General features: G+C 29.9%; 2 protein-coding genes across 3 annotated transcripts; both read left to right on the top strand.

The window, feature by feature from the left end:
• Positions 1-3,264: 3,264 nt before the first annotated feature.
• On the top strand, positions 3,265-6,756 carry LOC133032682 (uncharacterized). Its single transcript, XM_061106817.1, has 5 exons — positions 3,265-3,858; positions 3,953-4,026; positions 5,342-5,477; positions 5,583-5,864; positions 6,117-6,756. Exons 1-5 carry the CDS (start codon positions 3,727-3,729, stop codon positions 6,384-6,386), a joined length of 894 nt encoding a protein of 297 aa, XP_060962800.1. The 5' UTR covers positions 3,265-3,726; the 3' UTR covers positions 6,387-6,756.
• Positions 6,757-19,279: 12,523 nt separating this feature from the next.
• On the top strand, positions 19,280-23,683 carry LOC133031760 (putative pumilio homolog 7, chloroplastic). 2 transcript variants are annotated; one of them, XM_061105404.1, is made up of 5 exons: positions 19,280-20,939; positions 21,054-21,216; positions 22,595-22,686; positions 22,945-23,200; positions 23,303-23,683. In XM_061105404.1, exons 1-5 carry the CDS (start codon positions 19,690-19,692, stop codon positions 23,411-23,413), a joined length of 1,872 nt encoding a protein of 623 aa, XP_060961387.1. In that variant the 5' UTR covers positions 19,280-19,689; the 3' UTR covers positions 23,414-23,683. The 2 variants fall into 2 exon arrangements, with proteins under 2 accessions (XP_060961387.1, XP_060961386.1); XM_061105403.1 differs by having other exon boundaries at positions 19,281-20,939; positions 22,523-22,686.
• The last annotated feature ends 91 nt before the right edge of the window (positions 23,684-23,774 follow it).

Raw genomic sequence — 23,774 nt, 5'->3', positions numbered from 1 at the left:
GACTTCGTGATGGAAACTCTGAGTTCAGAGAGACTAGGTCTTGAAGTCGAAGGGTGTTATTTGATGAAATTTGAAGAAAGAAGGTGAGAGACAGTGAGGGCATGCACTTTTAGAGAAGAAGGTGGTTAACAAGTGTTCAAGTGCAAAGGTTTGGTGGGCAGGCGAAAGAGAAAGGATTCTCATAATATATACCCAAAAGAAGATAATCGTTCAATCATGAAAAGAGTAGATCGAACAGATGGGAACTAATGGGAAAAGAAACGATCAGAGCATTAAACGGTGAAATGATTTGCCTTGAAGTTTTAAACTGCCAAAATAAAAGCATACAAATTTTAAACGGGAAAAATACGATCGTACCCTTGAGGCATTTAAAAAGTATTTTTAGGGGACAATTAATACCTATATTTTGAGCATCAATAAAAAGCTGACACATGTATCAAAGCTAGAATATAAACCTGCTCAAATTACGCATTATTAAATGTACTTAAATGACTCACCTTGGGAAATACAATTAATAGAAATACTCGAACTCGCTGCCATATAGACAATAGCAAGACATGAGCAATAACTATTGACTGATGAGATCAGCAAGGTAAACAAGTCCATCTCGGGATAAATAGAATACATAATAGAACTGTTTGGAACGGGTAGATAATGAAGTTTGCAGCTCATTGACCCACATACTTGTGAGTATGTTCAAAGAATAAAGACAACAACTTCAACATTCACTCACCTCACTCTTAACACGTTGAAGTAACCATCTTGCTTATACCTTACTCAACAGTTAAGGAAGGCTACGAGATACACACCATGACACAACACTTAAACATTTTTTCACAAAGATGTTTAAGAAAGATATTATTTGAATGACGAGAATAATTGAGCACAATCAGCATAATCGTCTATAGATAAAGACAAAGATCAGTTAGACAATTATTTATAATTATCTCATATGATCATATCCTAAGGGAATAACTGTCACCCTAGACTTCTATAGATAGGGACAGAATCTAAGAAATAGAGGACAACCATTCTTTGAAAAAATAGATTATATTGTGATTATTTATCATTAATTCCTGAAAAATAGTATTATTGTATTCCATATACAATCTCTCGAATCTGAATAAGATGGACACGTGGACTATGGAGATTTAACTTCAAAACCACATAAAAAACATTCTTATTATTTATTGCCTATATAATTAATTCTGCAGTTTATTTATTACAGTAAAGGCTAATTATTTAGTTAATTAAAATCTGCATTAACACCATTGTATCAATCTAAACAATCAATGATTCTCTATGAATGGTTTACATTAGGGGTGGGCATCATCCAATCCAATCCAATTGAAACGAACCGATCTAATCTAATCCAATTACAATTGTATTGGATTGGATGCTAAAAGTTGGATTCTAATTGGATTGGATCGGTTATTGGATGTCAATCTCAAAATCTAATTAAAAACCGATCCAATCCAATTACATTTATATATATTAAAAAATTATTTATATAATAAAAAATATTGAAAAATATAATAAATATTTATTATATTTTTATTAGATTTTTTTTGTATGTTGAATTTGTAACACTTGATTGTTTAGTGTATTTATTTTCATGATGTTTTGTTCTATTTTATTACTTAGAAATGTTATTGTTTTAATTATTTAAAACTTTAAGCTACAATACACTTGTAAGAATAGTATATTTATGAAGTATTAAACTTAAATAAAAAGTGATTCTTAGTTTTTTACGTATTTTTCTTTATATTTTTAAGCTGATATTGAAATTTAGGTGTGTAATTGGATATCCAATTAAAAAACCGATCCAATCCAATTAGTAATTGGATTTGATTGGATTGGATTTTGAGATCTAATTGGATTGGATCGGATGATGATTTTCCAAATCCAATTACTAATTGGATTGGATCGGATGAGGAAAAAAAGGTTGGATTGGATCGGATGCCCACCCCTAGTTTACATCGAGTAGGGAGAAATTTATTATTTTACCCTTCAATGTATTTTATCCTTAAAATACTTAGCCACTTGTAAATGATATTTCAATAAACTAATATAATTACTGAAATGGGTACTCCACCATTTCACTATTTAAACTCGTTTAGTCAAGCTCTAATGAAACTATCGTTTTACTCCTAAGAGTTTATAGAAGTTATAGATTCCATATCTATGATTAGCGCTCCCACTCAATTGCAGTATGGTATTTCTAAGATGTAAGTATGAGCTAGTCCTACAGGTAAGCGGGTAACGAACACATCAAAGAACCCGAATAGTACAATTAGGCAAGAACCTAACTATTTCCAGATTGAGATCATTGATCTAAGATCAACTAAGTGACATTGAGTTAGAAAAGATATTACGATAAGTTTATGATATCTTTTTCATTGTTAATATCGATCCAGTCTGATGTATAACTAATATATCCGATACAGGCTTACTTTGCTAATGACTGGAAAAATATTTTACTTATATAAGTGTAAGTAAATTACATCGCTAATTATCATGTCAATATAAATTCAGTGTACAGATAAATTACGAGACTAAAATAATTTATATCATAAAGTTATACTTAATTTCTACTGTGCAGAAAATACTATAATTATCAATAATGATAAGGATTTAATAGAATTTTTATATCATACATATAATAATAAAATAAATATGTGAACCAAATAATCTTTTATTGATAATGAAAAAAAATAAATTAAATTGAGTTTTATTTAAAGTATAAAATACATAATATTCAAATTTAGTACATCTCTTCATTATGACTAAACTGTAATTACAAAATAATAATTATTTTAAATATAAAAAATTAGATGCATTTATTTTTAGAGTACATTATAAAAACACTTAATATGTTTACTCAATATTTGCAGAGTAGGTAAACTTCTTTTTTGTTTGTCTCTTTCTTGTGAGATGTTTTGCAATAATTAGGAAGAATATGTTTATATACATCGAATTAAAATCAAAAGTTTTGATTAAAATACTCAAACAAATCCATGTGAACCCCGATAATTCCTCAATCAAGATTTGTATGTTTGTTTACTAAAATAATAATCAATAAAACATAAAAAGGGTAACATACAAATACAATACTACATCTACATATACGATACAGGGCAATTTAGTAATTCAGCAAAGAATATTCGGGTTGTTCCACTTAAAACAACCGACACGTGGCGGTATAAGCACATGGTTCGGGGCGGTACAAAATTCAAATTTAGCCTTTAACAAAAATATTAATAATTAAAAAAAAAAAAAGGAAAATGATTTCTTTGTTTTGAAACAGAAGAGAAGTAGCTACTACTACACTCAATATGGTCTCTTGCTCTCCCTTCAAATCCACTCCCAATATATAAATAGAAATATATATTTAAAATACGAAAACACCAACAAACCCAGAATTCAGATTAATTAAAAAAAGGAAAAAAGCCAATAAAGTTGAAGGCCACCGAGGTTATTTTCGTCATTTTCCAACTAACATCTCTCCCCAAAGCCTCCCTCCTCTTTCCCCTTTTTTTTTTCTCCTTCTGCAAATCTTTCTTTAATCTCTTAAATCTATACTACTTATATTAGTAGATACAACGGCTGTGCGTTTCTCCGCCATTTTTGTCCAAATCCTAAGCTCACTCTAAGACTCCATACTTGCGAAGTAGAAGAAGAATAAAGAAGGGAAGTAGCAACAAACTTAAGCCAAAAAGGAAAGAGATGGAGAGGAGCACTCCGGTTAGGAAGCCCCACACATCCACCGCAGATCTGCTTACTTGGTCTGAAACTCCACCGGCTGAATCTCCCGCCGTCGCCTCCGCTGCATCTCGTTCCGGCGCTCGTTCTCACCAGGTTGAAAAAAAAATAGATATGTTTGTTATTTTAATCTTTCTATTTCAATGTTTGATTTTAGAGATTAATTCATTTGATTTGGGGATAATGTTAGCCTTCGGATGGGATCAGCAAGGTGGTTTTTGGAGGTCAAGTGACGGAGGAGGAGTTTCAAAGTTTAAACAAACGGTGAGATCTATTGTTTTTTCTTTCTTTTTTTCTTTAAAAAAAAAAAAAAATATTTCTGTTATTTGAATTTGGTTCTCATCGTTTTTCTCTTGAAGATTTTAGTTTTGTTTTAAATTTTTCTACTCTTTTTCGTTGTTATGCTAAGTTCTCGGTTTCCGTTTTCTGCGTGTTCTTTTTTGTCTTTCTCTCGTCTTTTTAAAAATTCTTCACTAGGTTGACCTAAATGAATGCGTAACGTTTTGAGGCATTTACGGATTAAAATATCTTAGTTAAAAGTTTTTGATCTGTCATCGATCTGTATTTCCGGCCTATGAATCCCAGTCTCTTCATCTTATTTGTACAGAAATCAAAAATCCAAAGTTTTCGAAACGTGTCAAGTAACAATCTAAAATTGTCTCTTGGGGCTGGGGTGGTTTGACCCAGATTTAGAAATATAAGCAAGCGTCTATTGGTTTTTCGTGCATTAATATTTAATTTTACCTAATTTAGCTCTAATTGAACGTTTTTAAAGAGTTAATTTAACTTATACGAAATGTAGTTGTAGAACGTGCCATAAGGCGTCTGTAACCCATTATCCTAAATTGGATTTCTAGGGCTAGAACCTGTTCTTTTGTGTTTGGTTCTGAAGACACGTATTTACGTTTACAGCTAAGATTATAAAGATGGCGGAACAACTAAATATTGTGACTATTGAACTACATGTTCACACTGCTCGATGGTTAGGCATACAATTAGCTCCACAAAGTTTGAGTTTCCAGTCTCCCTTAGGCACTTAAATAGCAATTGTTTTTATTTTCTGCTCCCCATAGTTAGGCAGGAGCCTAGTTTGGACATATCTACACCAATTCCTATGTAGCTGCAACTCGTTGATGCTTTAAAGTTTCACCTTAAACATGTAGTTGGAGACTTGGAGTGAGCTGATTTTCTTTCAGAAAATGTTGTTGTAGGCTTCTGTGTCAATCATATATTATATATGTATATATATATTTTGTTCCATCTAAAAGCATGCTTGGACATTTTTCATCAAATGGAGTGATCATTTTCCATCTTCACTAGCCATTGTTTCTCCTTAATGCATGTTATTACCTAAGAGCGAGGTGTAAGATATGAAGAATTTTAAGCAGAAATGATCCCAAAGAGGCATAATGTTCCTTGGTGCATTTTCATCCGTTGTCTTTTGCTTTATCACAAATGTAAATGCATTTGAATCTATGATAGGCTTTTCAAATAGAATATTTCTGTAAATTTCTTTGATTCACTTCACACCAAATATCCCATGTCCGTGGCTCTGACAGTGAACTTTTGCATTATTCAGGAAACCTTGTTCAGGGTATAAAATGAAAGAGATGACTGGTAGTGGAATATTTGTAGGCGATGGAGAAGATGAGGAAGCAGAAGCTGGTAATGCCAGTGCTACCCCAAATAACAAAACTGGAATACGTATGTACCAGGTACGAACAATTGTTGCATTTTAATAGCATTGCCTATTTCTATGGTAATATCATTTTGGCGAAACCTATGAGGTAATTTTGTATTTTAATGGTTTAAAATTCCAGCAAGCGATGGCTGGAATTAGTCACATTTCATTCGCTGAAGATGATAATGTTTCTCCCAAAAAGCCTGTATCACTTCCTGAGGTGGCCAAGCAGCGCGAGCTGAGTGGAACCTTGGAAAGTGAGGATGCAAATTTGAAGAAGCAGCTTTCAGATGCTAAATGCAAGGAGCTTAGTGGACACGACATCTTTGCACCCCCTCCTGAAATTTTGCCGAGGCCTACTACTGCGCGCACCCTGGATTTGAGAGGACACATAGATATTGGAGAATCTGCTTCACCTGATGTAAGTACTTCAGTCAAAATTTCTAGTTCTACTGAATTTGTGTGAATGCATGCATATTATATTAGTAATCATCACCATAGATCAATTGCTGATTCACGTACAGATTCACTTCTTACACATGACATTATAATCATCTTAATTTGAGATTTTTTTTCACTTGGGCTCTCTCCAATTTTGACTTACATGTGGGAGTGCTTTTATACCATCCTTTAAACCTCTAACTGGGTCGAAACACTTCAATTCTTACTGTAGCCCGCTGGAGGTCAGAGCACTGTAGTTTCTGCTGATGAACCACTGAAAACGGCGAAGAAGATATACGACAAGAAATTTAATGAGCTCTCAGGGAATGACATATTCAAGGGGGATGCTGCCCCATCGTCTGCTGAAAAATCACTAAGCGTGGCAAAACTGCGGGAAATTAGTGGAAATGATATCTTTGCTGATGGGAAGGTAGAGTCTCGAGACTACCTTGGTGGCGTACGCAAACCCCCGGGTGGTGAGAGTAGCATCGCCTTGGTTTAACTTTGTTTTAGGTGGTGGTCTAACAACTGGGGTTGTATTTTTCAATCCTTTGGTTTGTTTTCTTCGCATAGTGGGGATGTGTTATTATATAATTATTGTTATTATTACAATTATTATTTGACCTTTGTATTTTGGGTTTTGGGAGGAATTTATTGTTTTAGGTTTTAACGTGTCGTCGGCCGGAGCTATATGGAGTATGGACTATTACATCTGCTAATTGGGTTGTATGTCCATAATTGTTTTTTTTTTCTTTTTCTCTGCGTGTCTTAATCGAATGCTTGGGCTGTCTATTTACGAGGTTTATTATTTTCTTGGCCTTTATTATTATTTGAAGTAAAACGGCTAAAATATATTGGGGCTTTTTACGCAAGTGGGCTTGGTGATTTTGTTTAAAACTCTTATGTGAGTCTTAGGACGTGTTTCTGTGATGTTCTTTTCTATTTTACCTTACAACGTTCATGAACGTTGATACTAGTAAATATATAAGTATTGTTAATTTCATGCGGAAAAGACTTTACCTATGGCTACATTTTATTATGATATATTCTTATAAAGAAGGTATAACAGATAAATTTTTTATTATTTAATTTTTTATATACAGTAGATCCATATAGTAATTAAGTTATAATTTTGATTGATTAATTGTAAATAAGAATAATTTCTAAATTATAGTTATCCATACATTTTTTAAGTCTCAATATTAAGAACTTACACCTCTATATAAGAATATAATTATATCATAATGAAAAATATATATTTTGAAAATTTATTTAAGTGGAGTTAATAATTTTATTCTAAATTGTAATACATAAAAAAAAAATATTATATTTACTAAAAATAATTTTATTATCATGTAGTATTAAAGATTTATTATTGTTATTGATATTATATTTAATACTTTTTGGCGTTTTGACTTTTATTTTTCTAATGTATTTCTATTTACTTTAATATTTTCACATCCCTAGTCATTTCTAAATTTTAGGGGAAAATTTCCAAAAAAATGAAAAATAAAGATTAATTCAGATAAGTACCTACCAAAATATAATTAATGTTAAGACTATGGCTTAAATTAAATTTTGTATATAAACATAGGAAATTAGATCCATAACTTAGAAAAAAAAGTTATAATATATTTATCTTATATAAAAAAAACCATACAAAATCTTATATACATAATCTCATTAAAAGTTATAAAATTTATAATTTCCATATTTGTCATCATATTTATGATGGATTAAAAAGCTTTAACCACTACAATTGATAAAAGATCTACTAGAGAAAAAGAAGAAAAAAATTTATATTGTATAATATTAGATTGACTTGTATTTTATATAATACTTTTATGTAAAATTATACGTACTATTAATTTTTATGGGCATATAAATATAATATTTTAGTATAAATTAAAATTTAACATAATATTATATAAAAATATGATATATAATCCAATATAATACAATGCAATACAATAGAGTATAATACGATATAATACGACGTACCAAACCTTAGATTCCTAATGCATGAAATTTTCTTACCCTACTTGCTCTAAGTTGGCATCCTTCCTATTATTAGGGTTCCTTGTTCAATTGATCATTCATATAGAGAATAGAAAGGGTTTGGAGTGGCTTTATGGTAAGCTTTCGGTACGGTAGTTTGATTCCATGTCGACTCAATCGCGAGGAATCAAGAGATGTTTGTCGGTGTTGACTTTGATCTCGGGTGACAGAATAAGGAGGTCAAGGTCAACACGTTTAATAAAACAATGCATCTAAATTATTGATTCCCATCGTCAACTATTGCTAGTGACTCCCTCTTTGACGTTTCTCTTGCGTCAAATAAATTAGAGTATTGATATTTGGTATTTTAAGGTGCCCAACACTATACCGATGTAACACTCTGTAATTGTATCATTTATTTAATTAAAATGTGTAGGACTCGATATTAAAATACACCAACAATAAGATCTTATGGTGCTTGATGCTTAATATTTCTCAATATATAAAATTATGGGTGGCGTTCATATTTTTCTTTCTTTCTCATCCGGTTCTATTTAATTATTATTACTATATACATTGTTTTATTAAAATTACATAAATCTATTTATTAAATATTAAAGAAATAATGATGGTTTGGTAATAATTTTTTAAATATATATTTTTTAAAAAAAAAATTAGAAAAGTGAAAATATTTTTAAGATATATATTCAGTAAAATTATTTTTATTTTTATTTTTTAAAATTAAAATTTTGAAAATAAAAATAAATTATATTAAAATGGTTCTGCTTTAGAGAATTTATAGATCATCTATTTTTTTTTATATGACAACGTATAATATAAATATAGGAGATAACACATGAAAATTTAGCATTATTTAGGTTTTTGAAATCATAATTCAAACAACACATTTCACCTATGGAATGGAAGTATTACTATTTTATTCATAGTTGTTTGATATGTAAGAAGGAAAGAAATTATTATAAAATTACTAAACGTTATGTTAATAATACAAAATTTAGAGGAAAAGGTAATCTGGGAGTTTGATATTCCTATATAATTATGAAACTTTTTTCCTTCTCTTTTCTTCTCATTTTGGAGGGAATAACATTGCCAAGCCCCACTCAACAATTTCCATTCATTTTAAGACTGATAGGTTGAATACCATCGATAGAGTAGAGAAAGAGAGTAACTTAACACTTAATAATAAGTACGGAAATTTCAAAAGTGTAACTGAAGATCTTTTTATTATAGAAAAAATAAAAATTTAGATATTTAAGTGTAACTTGAAGCATGCACTTTTTTCTTTTACGAAATAGCATATTTTTGTTTTCTCTTAGTTGTTACTTGTTAGTTAAAGGTAATCTCCAACGAATACCATATTTGGTGTTAAAATTTACTCTTTTTTTTTTTTATTTCAACGTTGACATTATGTCTGCATTGAGGGTTGGCCTTGCTTCATAAAGAATATTAAGATTACAAGGTCCGATCATGTGAGTTTTTCAATATCTCTCAAAAAAATTACAAATATTTTTCGCGTTCTTTATGTTCTTTAGTGTGTAAAAAGGTCCCTAAACAGTGAATTGGCATCAAGATAGAATACATTAGTTACCCAAAAAATAAGAGATAAATTGGGAAAGGTTTAAATGTGAATCCCATAATTTTCTCATTCTGTTACATTTTTTTTTGAAACAATTCTGTTACATTAAATCAAATCCAATGAAAATAGAGATATTAAGAGGCTATTATTGTGGAATCAGTTGAGAAAAGTTTTTCTAAAGCCTGAGCAATACTATTGACAATCCTAGGACAATAGACAAAAGAGAGATCAACAAACTAGTTGCATAATAATAATACACACCCAAGGTAAGAATGACCAATCGAGCGATTATTGATAGCATTGATAACATTAAAGCAGTCAGACTCAAGAAGAACACAAGTATATCCCAGTTGAGAACACATTGTCAGACTAGAGTAATAGCTAAAGCTTCAGCAATAACTGGCTGGACCGAAACACCAACACCTAAGGTAGCAGAAGCATGAACCTCACCAAGGCTATTTCTCACTACAACACCAATCCCATATCTTTGCTTATCAATATTAATTAAGAGCAACATCACAATTGACTTTTACCAAATTACCACGAGGCGAGGCTTTCTTTATTTAACCACATCAGTACAACCATTACCCACCTTAGATAAACTGTGACTTTTATTATTAGCCTTCTTGTAGCGATCAAAACCTTAGAAATTTATTTAATTAGAGTTACAATTGTATATATAAAATATGTGTTGAGTTTTCATATAAATGAGTTAAATTTATGTGGTCTATTTTAAAATAAAGTTTACGACTTATGGGCATCATTGTCATGATTTTAACATGTAAATACCATAAAGATAATTTCTAATTTGATGAAAGGCTAAACTAGAAATAGTAAATAAAGATTAGTTACTGTTTTGTCAATTGTTAATAACAGGTAATGATCCCCAATTTGCATCGTATATTTTCACTCTTGAATCTCCATTATCAAGAGATTAAGGTTCTAGAGAAAGTTTTGGTGCAAAATTAAAAGATCATACTATTCTAAAGTTGATTCTATAAACTCCGGTATGCTTCCGCTAATCTTTAAATCTATTGTTAAATTTCTCAAGAATTAATTAGGGCTAAATTTAAATTTACAGTGTTCTAACATGTAGTATCAAGAATATCTCTAAATTAATTTTTAAGAATCTATGGTAGTATTCATCTTTCATGAGACTATTTTCTTGCAATTGGTATATTCACTTCAAATATATGCACGTATTGGTTTTGTTTTATTCTGGATCCAATTATAATAGTTTTGTTCCCAATATATAGATTAAACATTGTCAAGGATGATGTCACCTAGCTAGTTGTTAGTTAATTGTTTTAACTAATTCTGTTATTAGTTAGTTATGCAGTGTATTGGTTAGAGTAGTTGTTGTAGCTCTTGTATATAATCCTATGTACACTATTTCTTGATCAATAATGAACAACTCTATTTTCTTCCTTTTTTCTCTCTCAAAGATTAAACACTCACATGGTATTAGAGCTCCAATCGTTCATCAATGAAGATTCCTAGTTCCGCGACTGGTGGAGAGCATCAAAATTGAACAATGCTCACCACTTATTAATCAACAAGTTACTCTACCTAGATCATACCCTATCTCCTTCAACCATTCTCTGTCGATAAAACTCAATGAGCACAATTTTATTCCCTGGAAACACCAAGTTCTAGCCTCAATCAAAGGTAGCCGACTTCAAAAATTTCTTTAATCTACTCGTGCTAGAGCAAAGTTCTTGACAATAGCTGATGAAAGATTAAACACTGTCAATCCAGAGTTTGAAGACTGGGAACAACAAGACAATCTTCTTATTTCCTGATTTCTCTCCTCCATGTCCAAAAAGACTACCAATCGAACGATTGGATGTGATCCTACTTCACAAATCTTGGAGAATCTCACTGAGTATTACACAACACTAAAAATGCAGCTAACATAGGTCTCTACAAAACTTATCTTCGAAACACAAAGCTAACAGGGTCTCTTAATGATTGCCTTCTCAAGATCAAAGGCATTGTGGATCTGCTAGCTACTATTGGACCTCCTCAAACTCCTCAAGATCATATAGAGGCTATAATCAATGGATTAACATCTGAATATGATGTATTTGTCACCTTGATCACCACAAGAAAAGAGGCCTATACTGTTGCAAAACTGGAATCCTGGTTAATGGCTCAGTCAGTTTGAATAAAGAAAAATGCCAAAAATCTTGATATCTCCAAAGCTGAGGTTAACTTGTCTCAAACCAGAACCCCTAGCCCTAACACCTAAAGTCATACTCTTTATTCTGCTCCCGCTGTACCACCAGGCTTTACTTCTGGGCCAGGACGTGGCTCTAGTGGTCCCTCCTTCAACAACAATAGTGGTTCATACTATACCTCAGTGGCACGAGGTGGTCCATCCAATAGCAGTGGTCCCACACACAACACACCAACTTGAGGTGGTCCTGCTTCGTATGGTCGTGGTCAGACCAACAATTGGGGACAAGAGATACAATGCTAGATTTTCCATAAAATAGGTCACACTATCAAGCAGTGTTTTTACCGCTTTGACAAATCATTTACAGGACCTGAGTCTTTCATAAACTTCTCTCCCATGGCCAATTTAGCTGACAAGCAAGAATTGTATTCCACTCCAAAATTTGTCAATGATGAAAGCTAGTACCCAGATACTGGAGCAACATACCATCTCACACCAGATCCTGCAAATTTGAACACCAGCAACCTGTACTCAGGTAATGAACAAGTCTATGTTGGTAATGGCACTGGCTTGAGCATCAAAAACATTGGTAATTCCTCCATCCTATCTCCCTTTACATCTAAACAATTGAGCATTCATAATATGTTGCATGTTCCTTCTATCACCAAGAATTTACTTAATGTTTCTCAGTTTACTCAAGATAATGTAGTTTTCTTTAAGTTTTACCCATTTTCTTGTTGTGTTAAAGACATTGCAACCTAGAAGATCTTGTTGGCTGGGAACCTTGAACAAGGCACTCAACTCAATTCTGTACCCAAGTCTTAGCCAAATTCTATCTCATCTGTGTCTTCTCCATCCCTCATTTCTCAATGTAATACTCATGAAACAAATGTAAATAACTCTTTGTTTTCTTTGTGGCATAGCAGGCTTGGCCACCCTGCTGCTAGAATTGTCACAATGGCTCTATCCAAATGTAGTATACCTGTTTCAAATAAGAAATTCTACGGTGTGTGCAAAGCATGTAATCTTTGCAAAACATATAAACTTAGGAGTAGAGAAGCAAAAATAGATTGATCTCTCTCGAAAGCTTTACAAAGCTTTACAGTTAAAATGAGCAGTATGGCCTCTCTCAAACAAATGATTTTGGGATCCCTTTACAGTAGAATTGATCCACTATTTATAGGGAATATTCAAAATAAAATTTAGTTTTCTCAAGCTGTCAATCCACCAATTCAGGGAATAAACTGATCTTCTTAAAATACTAGAAGTATAAATGGGATTCCCCTTTAATTGGGTCTTGATTACACATAAAATAGGAAACTTCATTAAAAATAATTATGTCATGTGTTTTCCCCTTGGTCAGATCATACGCGGGTCGGTCCACTTCTCTCTGATTAGGTGTTTTTGTGCTAATGATGTGCGGCTAGTTACACTTAATCCGTCTATTACTTCTATCGACCTTGAATACATCTTGGGCAGCCAATCCATGAGACTCTTTTATCCGCTCAGGCCTCGAGGTAAGGATAGGTGTCACCCAACCAAAAATTTGAGATAACACATATTATCTATTAGAGAAAAAAAATACAAAACTAAAATTTTGTATTTTAGTATTACTAATTTATTAATTAATTAATAAATAATTAAATGCAGAATAATAAATATGGTACTGAAATAGTTATTCTATAGATACAAAACACAACTCTGTAATTGTAGAATAAATTTAGAAAACAAACAGTGTAAAAAAATAAAAATACATAAGGTTTTTGTACGTGTTATCAATAATCTTTACAGATTTTTACTAGTGCACGGGGCCACGCTCAGGGATAAGATTCGTTACATAGATCTCAAACATATAAAGTAATTGACTTATGTATAAATAGACTCCCTCTTATTGTATGCTGAAAGCTTGTTGTATTCCACTTTCTAGCTGAATCTTGCTAAAACTCCAAGTGCTCGAACTCTTTCGATCTCCTTTAAGAGTGCTTGCTTCCTCCCGAGAAAAGACTTAAAAAACTATCTCCTGAAAGCTTGTAGAACTTTCTCCTGAAGGTAGCACTATTGTTGCTCTTCTTTTGTAAACTTGATTACAGACTCAAGATAATACAAAATACATAAATACAGTGGAAGAGATGAACACCCTCTCCTCTACACAAGAAAGACACTCTTTCTTACAAGATATGAATGAAATACAGAGATGTAAAAGAGATACAAGACCTAACTACTATAATGCATATTTATAATCAATATACACCTTATTAACAACTCATACACACTCTAAACTAGACTACAAACTCACTAGATACTTCCCTAAAATAGATATTAAATCAGCCCATAAATTTTTTCTTCTAATTAAATATTTTAGGAAACTTACAAAGAATTAGATATACATGGATAGATAGATATTGATTGAATTATTAAACTTACCATTTTTGACTAACTTTCCATATATAAAAAAATTAGTCATATTTCTTACCTTATATAATTCAATCAATATAAATACAAAGAAAACAAAATAAAAAACTTAGCCGAAAATAATAATACATTTATAAAATATTTTTATCAATTTAAAGATACCAAATATAAAACTAACAGAAATATTAATAAAATTTTAATTATCATTAGTAAAAATTGAAATATAATTTAGAAAGTTACACTTTAAATAGAGTTTTCTTAGCACTCATTTTTATTTATTTATTTTTTTTTTCAGCACACAACTTTCACATCATTAGAGGTAGGGGTGGACAGGATCTAAGCTAATCTAATTGAGCTAAACAAATCCAATCTAAGCCAATTATAAAAATTAGACATCTAATTATAATTGGATTAGATATTAAAAGTTAGATTATAATTGGATTGGTTATTGAATGTCAATCTTAAAATTCAATTAGAAATTGATCCAATCCAATTACTTTTAATATATATTAATTTTTTGGAAAATTTACATCTAGAGCCTTAAAATACATCTCAATTACATAAATAACGTGACTTTTAAAATAATCAAAGTTACTATTATATTTGTAACGTTTTCATTAATATTGGTTTTGTTTTTAGTTCATAAATTCTTTTCTTAGTTATCCTTGTGATGTACATTCTTCATTTTTTTTTACAATATATCTCAATGTTTGTATCAATTATCATGTCTTCTACATCTAATATTTTTTTTACTGTACATATATTTAATAAATATTTAGATTTAAAATATTTTCTCTTTCTTCTTTTTTTTTTTATATTTAATTTATTTATTTTTTTTGGCTACACTAATAATTATTTGATCTCAAAAATTACATATTATGATCTACACTTTAAGATAATCATTTTGATATGTGAGACACAAATATTTTTTTGCTAGCCGAAATCAAAGGTAACATTTAAGTTTCTTTATTTTTTTTTTTTTCAATTTTTTTTTTATATTTAGTTTACCAATAATATTCAAACTATGAAGTATACTAAATAAAACTATTTCATATTTGTGCTTATTACTTCTTATATTATATATATGAAAACTAACTAGTTTCTACAATAAACTTAAAAGGTAACTAAAAATGTAATTTTAAAATAAGCAATTAATAATTTAAATGTTTACTAATTTTACTAATAAATTATGTGAGCTTTTTTATTATTATTATAATTTATTAGTTTATTAAATAAACTTGTTGTTACAAAAGAAAAATAAAAAGTAACGTAAAAGTTTAAAATAATTGAATAATTTAATATGATTTAAAAATAAACACATAAATTTTAAAGTATCAAAAAGGTATACAAAATAATTGGTATATAAAAGTGGTAGATTATTATATTACATAACAACTCATTAGTTTCAATAAATTTTAAGATTACCAAAATATATTTTAAATAATAAGATACAATAATATAACTTAAAAATAATTAATTGATTATTAAGATGTTTACAAATAAAGTTTGGAGGTAACCAAATTGTATCTCAAATTATATGATATAAAAATGAAGGTTTTTTTTTTTATGTAAAATTAACTAATTAGTTTCTTATCAACATTATAACTAAGTAACCAAATAGTTACTTTTGAAAACGGAGGTAAATTAAAAATAAAAAGTAGAATTTGAGATTAATTTCGTTTCAGGTATATTAATTTCAAATTAAGGTATTTTTTGAAGACGTAGCAAGGTATTATTGTAAATGAGATTTGTTAAGGTATTTTTGAAATTAATTTGTATTTTAAGTATATTATTGAAAAAATCCCTAATTTTTTTTATTTATCTATATATAATAAAAAATATTTAAAAGATAAAAAAATATATTTTAGTTATACTTATATTAGCTATTTATTTTCTTTTATTAAATTTGTAATACTTGATTGTTTCGTGTATTTGTTTTAATGATGTTTTGTTTTATTTTATTACTTGGTAGTGTTGTTTTACTTATTTCAAACTTTTAATTGTATTAAACTTGTAAGAATTATATCTTTATATAGAATATTAAGTTATAAAATGAATAGTGATATCGGAAAAATTTCTAAAGTATTATTTATTTATGTTTTATTTAAAATTTTATGGTTTAAAGTTTTTATTTATAAAAATACGTTTATAAAGTTTTAAAATTACAAAAATATGCATTGTTAAAAAAAAGTAAGAAAATAACTAAAAAAACAACAAGAAATTAATCTCACACACAATTACAAATTAATTATAAATAAACTATAAAATAATATCATTCAAAAAAAGAAAACTATAAAATAATAAAAAATAAATAATTATAATACAACTATAAATAAATTATAAAACAACTAAACTTGAAAATGTATTTTTATAAATAAAAAAGTTCAAAATGTAAAAATGAAATTTTGTTTGTGTTGATGTATTTTTGTAAAATTTTTTAGAATTTTGGTCTATTATATAAATTTTTTTAGTTTATATCTTTATATATTAAAAGTGTCTATCTAACGGCATTTCTTGGTTTAAAAGAATATACTTAAAAATAAAAGAATATTCTGTTAAATGTAACGATTAGGTTTGATCTCCTATTAACAAATAAACCCAATAATTAAACCCAAAAAATTAAACAATCTTTTAAATATTAATAATCTATTTTTAAATTAAAAAAATGATCTTAGCCACATATCTCTCTAACAAACCTATATAGGGAGAATATTAATTGCTTTATTAATTTCTTTTCTATTTGAATAAATTTTTGGCAATAGAAAGTCATCAAATTAGTCCAAGTGTTTGCACTCCATAATCTATATATCTATCTATAATATAGGTCATTACTCTTTTTTTTAACCTATTAATTATACAGGTATAATATTAATTTTAATTGATCATAAAATTTAATTTTTCTATTTTTCTATCATATAAGGATAATTATTTTTTTATTGTTATTATTTTTTTCACTATAATGTTTGTAGATATTTTTTTTTTTACTAAAATAATTATTAAATATTAAATAGATTAATTAAAAATATCTAAATCATATACCATTTAAATTTAAATTTGATTAGATTTAATTTTGTATCTACTTTCTCATTATTTGTAATTGTTCTAAATCTGATCGTACAAACTCATATATTAAACACAATACTCCACCTTGAAACCGTTCTCTGTTTTTTTTCTTTCTTATTGGTTGGTGTTAATTCGTCCCGATGATTCAAGTGTCATGGTTTAACAGAAATACCATTTCTATATTTAATTTTTTCAAATATAAAGATATTTCAAATATATAAAGATATTTCAAATATAAATATTTAATTTTTTCAAGAAAAAAATTTATAATCTTTAAAAATAAAATATATTTAAAATCTTAAAAAGACTAAAATCTTAAATGAAATTAGCAATATGTGGCTCGGCACGTACATTCACTAGTGTATTTTATATCTATTCTATATAAAGTGTGCCTATATAACCGAATTCTTGGTTTATGAGAAATTCATGGGTGACTTCTTATTTATATTAAAAATAAAATGTTTTATTATTAAAAATAAAATGGTTTATGAAAAATTCATGTATCACTTTTTATTTATATATAATAAAATAAATCTCATTAAATCAAAAAAAAAAATAAAAATAAATAAACATCATTGATAAAAATAAAAAAAATGACTCAACATCAAATCTTCAATTACACGATACATGTAATTACTCAAACATCACATCTTTCAATTATAAAAAAAATGACTTTTTACGAGGGAAAATATGATTGTCTAATAGAGCTAAAACAATATGTTTTCAGTGTGATGAAAAATTAAAGCAACAATTTTGTTAATATCAAAAACTTTAATTCAATTAATCTTATAATCTTAATTTTACTCTTTCTAGAATCAATATATGAACAATAATTTAAATTAATCTTATAATCTTAATTTTTTAATTCAATTAATAATTATTTGTCACGTAATTATTAAGTCTTTTCCCTTTAATTTTCCTTTTGTTGATGATGCTAATTTATTCATATTTTGATTTCTACAATTTTTGTGTTCAGACCATTAAGGTAGTGTTCTACTAGGGGACCTAACGAGTTTTCCCTCTTCGCTAATGGCATCTAAGAGTTCAAATTCCAGTATTGTATAAATCTTCAATTTGTTCTATTTCTTATATTAACTGAAATTTTGCTACTTTTTTTTTAATTTACAACTTTATTGTTTATATCTTATTAGGGACATTCATGGAAATTGGAGTTTCTTTGAAATATACAATTAATGAGCATTACTTTTTGATCATAGTGTGTTTTCCATGGCTGAAAACCTCAATAATCTCTATCATTTGATATCAAATAAAATAAAATTATCATGATGTATACATTAGTGTGTTAAAATTGTCAAGCTGATATTTAGAATTGTTTATAATTAAATTGTTTCTTTGTCAAAATTAATATTAAGTATATTTATATGTTTATAGGTTTATCTATTTTCTCTTAGATCAATCATGCTCATATAGCAAAAAAATCATACTCATATAGACATGTTATTTTCATTTTGTAATTTAGATCTTTTTAGTCATTATTTAGTTCACTTAAACCTTTTCCGATTATGGTAACTGAAGTTTTGTTTCTTTTAAGTACTCCATTACAAAGATCTGTATTACATGTATTATTTATTTTTGACTATGAGGAGGCAGATTTTTTTATTGGGAAACATATAGCGTGACAAATTATTGTTCATATATTGAATAATTATTTTTGAATAATGGGATTCATATATATAACTGTGTATATTGAATTCTTTATTCAAATAATTATTTTTGATTTTTACGTGATTATTTATTGTTCATATATCTAGAACCTTATTTGATTAAAGTTAAGATTATAAGATTAATTAATTTGTGATTTCTTCCTATACACATAATAATAATCTCACCTAATAACTAATAATAGTTTTTTCTTTAATTTTTAATTATATAACTTTCAAATAACATAGAAAAAAACTAGCATAAAATTTAGTATACGTGCCTTGCACGTAGTTTTTTGCTAGTATATATATATATATATTTAAGTTAATATTAACATTATTAGACTTGTAATTAGACTTGGATTGGATTAAATTTTGAGGTTTAATTAGATTTAAATTTTAAAATTTAATTATTAATTAGATTGAATTAGATGAGAGCAGAGCTCTTTTTTTTTTTTCTCTCTCCTCTGCACTTTAAATGCGTACTATATGGGGTGTGCGAGTGGCGACTGACTCCCTCCTTGGTTTTCATAGAGAGTAACCATAACGTGCTATTTTCCAAGAGAATCAATCAAATTCCGTTTCCTCTCTCCATCCCCACCAAATCCATTCCAACAAAATATTAAGATTCAAATGCGAATGCCACAACATACCAAAGGAAATGAATAAAACAATTTCGTTCTCTGCTTCTTGGGTTTCTTTAAATCCATTTCTTGTGTGAGTTTCACGATTTTGATTGTGGGTTTTTTTTCCTCATCATGTTCTTTCTTCTGACTATAATGATTGAACGTTAATGTAGAAAGAATTCAAGAAAATATTAGTATATACATATGTACTGTGTTTGTGTTGTTTGAAAAAAATTTCAAGAAAGAAAAATTTACAAGTAATAGAGAAGATGAATAGTGAAAGAGAGTCTGAAAACTCAATGCGTGGAATCTTCAATCCACCACCATCATCATATTTGAATCATCAACAACACCATAACCGTTTGGTCAGAAGCTCATCAATGAGTAGAGCTTCTAAGCAAACCCAGTACTCTCCTTCAAACCCCTTCTCAAATGGCCATGGGTTTGATTTCTCTGACGACGCTGGTTCATATTCAACCCCATTTGAGGAGTCTAAGTATCCCAGACGGAGTACTACTACTGGTTACTCGAGGGAATTGTTGTCCAACCCCGACGCTTCTTATTCTCAAACCAAAGAGAAGCTGCTTAATGATCTGGGATTATCTGAAAGTTTCTGTAGAATGCATATTAGCAGTGAGGAAGGAATCAGAAACAGGGGATTTGATAGAGACCCAGATGGAATTGTTCTTGGTAATGCTTCTTTTGGGGGAGCAGCCATCCCTTGTAATGACCCTTTTGGCTTTGAAGCTTTCCGATCATCTAAGAGTGCTGTTCCGATCAGTTCTGACGGTGATAAAAGGTTTAAACCAGGGTCTCCTCTCACTCATATCCATTCTACTTCAAGGAGCTTTGGTCCCACTCCCAGTTTCAATGGCAATCCAATGATTCATATGATGGGCCAAACACAGGAACAAAATGTTGATGCTCTGCTACAACCACATGGAAATGACTCTAATAGAGGTAAGAATCTCACAGACTCATTTAGCTCCACCTCTCGTTTCCTGGAACCCAAACTAAAAGAGAATATGAGAAATTCATTGTATAATACTTTAATGATGGAAGAATGGACGAAAGCAAAACCAAGAGGTGAGATTCCACAAGTTTTCAGGCGTGAACAATGTGCAGGGGAGTTTAAGGGTTTTATTTTTGAAGACAGTTTCATCATAGAAGGAAAGTGTTTGAGTGGAAATAAAGTGAGTTCGAGTAAAGATTCACAGCTGCACTTTCCGGCAGTATTATCTTCATTAGATAAGCTGAAGGATTACATATACTGCATAGCTAAGGATCAATATGGTTGCCGGACCTTGCAAACGTTGTTTGAACAGGGAACAAGTCGAGATGTGCAAATAATATTTGATGGAGTAATTGATCATGTTGTGGAGCTCTCCATCAACCCTTTTGGAAATTACCTTATACAGAAGCTTTTGGATGTTTGTTGTAAACAACAAAAACTACAGATTGCGGTTGTGTTAACCCAAAAACCAGGACAGCTTGTTGACATTTCTCTAGATGCACATGGGTAATCCTCAATGGTTCATTCATTTCTCTAAGTATTTATGGCTCCTGCAGTAGTACCTTTGTAATTTTTTTTGTTTCCACTCTCTCTCAACTAATTGGTAATGTTTTCTATTAGCTCGCGTGTGGTACAGAAGTTGATTGAGAATGCTGAAGATAGAGATCTTATAGAGTTGATTATGTCAGCCATCGAACCTGGTTTCCTTCTTCTTGCTAAAGATTTAAATGGAAATCATGTTGTGCAGCGTTGTTTGCAATGCTTTAGTAGTGAACACAATGAGGTATTTGGTTTTCTTTCTATTGGTTATAGCTTGATTTATGGACATGCTTTTTGGTATTGCATATTAAGGTTCTGTATTTCTTGATGTTCTTCTGTTCTTTTTGAGTTTCTTTACATGTTGGTAGTGTAGATCATAACAAGTAGAATACCACTCGTGCAAAATTATTCTTGAGTCATTTTTTTGTCGAAAGGCAACACGTTTTGTTTTAAGATGTTAACATTTTTGTAGATTAAATATTGTTATGAACTGAGTTTAACTTAGCAAATGGGCAAAGCTGAATGAGCTTTTTCATGCCTTTTCTTTAAGATCATATTCAAGTTGCTGAAACAAAGCTTATTGTGTGCTGAATTCTTATGAGACCAATCACAAAAAGGTTATGAACCATGTGAACCTCATGCCCCATCTTTTTTGGAGTCAGCAATGACTCATTGAACACCAATAACTCAAGTCAAGCAATACCAAAGTCATATCTTCAATTAATAGGAAAAATATGTTGCCATGCATTGAAAATCAATCTCCTGATGAGCTTACAAACTTTATTACTAATTGGTGCTTGCATTTCTTGTCACAAAATCAACTTAAATGTTTTCACTATTGTCATGTTAGTTGATTTTTAAAGAGAGAAATAATTGCTGCAAGACCTTTCAGTCTCGTATCCTACTATTTGAGTTTTGTTAGCCTGATATCTCTAATAGCAAAACATATTGGTGCACTTTTGTCCAGTGTTTCTGTTTTTCTCGATAGTATGTCACTAGGGGTCCTGTAGAGAGTACTGTCATGCGTGGACTAATGCTGATTTGTGACTCCGAGATTCGATTTCCTTTGGATGCTAAGGTTTCTATGCCATCACCTGACTTCTGAAAGTACCTTGTTCTTGGGATCTTCATCTCAAAGCCTTTCTCTTTTTTCCTTTTTTTTTTAAAAAAAAATAGCAATATGCTTATTTTCTAGTTTACAACTCTAGAATCTTAAACACTGTGTGCTTCTTGATAGACAATGCTACTAAGAATTCATGGACTCCCTGATTTAGGCAATTGTTAGTCACCTTGATTGGAGTATTATAGAGATATGTGTAGACTCTTGGATTGAAATGGACTTGTTAATTTAACAAGCTGAGTAATGATAGCTTTGCTTGGTGTGTAATAACACTATCCCAAAGTTCCTGATTTCACATTTGCACAGTTCATACCTATGCACCTAGAAGTCCTGTCTATAGAATGAAATCCACTATTTTATTAGAATTCTTGCAGCTCTGTTGAAAAAAAATTCTTAAGTGATTCTATAATTAATTGATTGTGTTTGACAGCATATATTTCACGATGCTGTGAAGTATTGTATAGATATTGCAACTCATCGGCAAGGATGTTGTGTACTGCAGCGGTGCCTTTCACGTGCCCCGGAAAAGCATCTAGATAAGTTAGTGACGGAAATTACTAACAATGCACTTTTCCTTGCTCAAGATCCTTATGGGTAAACAATCTTATAACTTCACTCTAATTTGCACTACTGTCTATTTGTTCTGCTACCTTAGGTTTCCTTCTATATGTAAAATACAAACTTATATAGTACATATTTAGTGAGAGATGTTGCTAGTTGCTTAAGATGATTAGTCTGAATGGTTATATGGTAAAATAGAAGTTTTGAATATGAAAGAAATCTTCTATTAGTTCAGTTATGTATTTCATGACACTTTTGCATTGCCCATCACTCTTTACTTTTCAATGGCAGGAATTATGTTATTCAGTTTATCATAGGGCTAAGGCTTCCATCTGCCAATGCCAAATTGGCTTCTCAGTTTAGAGGGAACTATGAGTACCTCTCAATGCATAAATTTAGCAGTCATGTGGTTGAAAAATGTCTAAAGCATTTCGATGAGATTCGTCCAAGCATCATCTATGAATTGCTCTCAGTTTCTCAATTTGATCAGTTGTTGGAACATCCTTTCGCTAACTATGTCATTCGATATGCTCTCGAAATTACGAAGGCAAGGAGTTGAATTCATGACTATCAAACCCCACAAACACTTTCTCTTTCTCCTTATCAATTTCACTTGTGTTCAAAGGTTTAACTTTATTCTTTGTGACAGGACATGGGCGCTCTTCATGAGTCCATCCTCAGTGCAGTTCAGCCTTACGTGTTGCTACAAACCAGACCATTCTGCAAGAAGATTTTCTCCAGAAGCCCACTGAAGAAATGATGTGGTACTTTTACCATATCAAAACTTTTGGTTGTGCATGGTGGTAAAGTAACAGAAAAGTAAAAGCTAGTTTAGAATAACTGAACTAACATCCATTTTGAACTCACTAAAAAAGGGAAATTAAAACTTTTGCCTGAACAAGAAGAAACTTGAGAATTTTGTTTCTCTTTTTGTACTTCTGTTGGTGTTGTTACAGTATGCTGTTATGTTGTTGTGACATAACATTGGGTTTCCTTTGGAATATAGTTTACCTAATATCTGAAACTGAAATCCAGATTGTCTAATACTTATTATATGTTCTTATGTTTAATGTATCTTTGAAAGAATTACAAAGATTGTTAGTAGCATGTCCTTTTTTCTG

Source organism: Cannabis sativa, chromosome X (genome assembly GCF_029168945.1).
Source record: "Cannabis sativa cultivar Pink pepper isolate KNU-18-1 chromosome X, ASM2916894v1, whole genome shotgun sequence".
In the NCBI taxonomy this organism is placed as follows: domain Eukaryota; kingdom Viridiplantae; phylum Streptophyta; class Magnoliopsida; order Rosales; family Cannabaceae; genus Cannabis; species Cannabis sativa.
The sequence above is the reverse complement of the archived record's forward strand: the minus strand, read 5'-3'. Positions and strand labels throughout refer to the sequence as shown.

Bases quoted from the DNA above. Each gene is read 5' to 3' on its own strand.
- LOC133031760 (XM_061105403.1), top strand. From the start codon at position 19,690: ATGAATAGTGAAAGAGAGTCTGAAAACTCAATGCGTGGAATCTTCAAT. The intron at 20,940-21,053 runs GTAATCCTCAAT...GTTTTCTATTAG, and splicing joins ATTTCTCTAGATGCACATGG to CTCGCGTGTGGTACAGAAGT. The intron at 23,201-23,302 runs GCAAGGAGTTGA...TCTTTGTGACAG, and splicing joins ATGCTCTCGAAATTACGAAG to GACATGGGCGCTCTTCATGA.
- LOC133032682 (XM_061106817.1), top strand. From the start codon at position 3,727: ATGGAGAGGAGCACTCCGGTTAGGAAGCCCCACACATCCACCGCAGAT. The intron at 4,027-5,341 runs GTGAGATCTATT...TGCATTATTCAG, and splicing joins TTTCAAAGTTTAAACAAACG to GAAACCTTGTTCAGGGTATA. The intron at 5,478-5,582 runs GTACGAACAATT...TTAAAATTCCAG, and splicing joins CTGGAATACGTATGTACCAG to CAAGCGATGGCTGGAATTAG.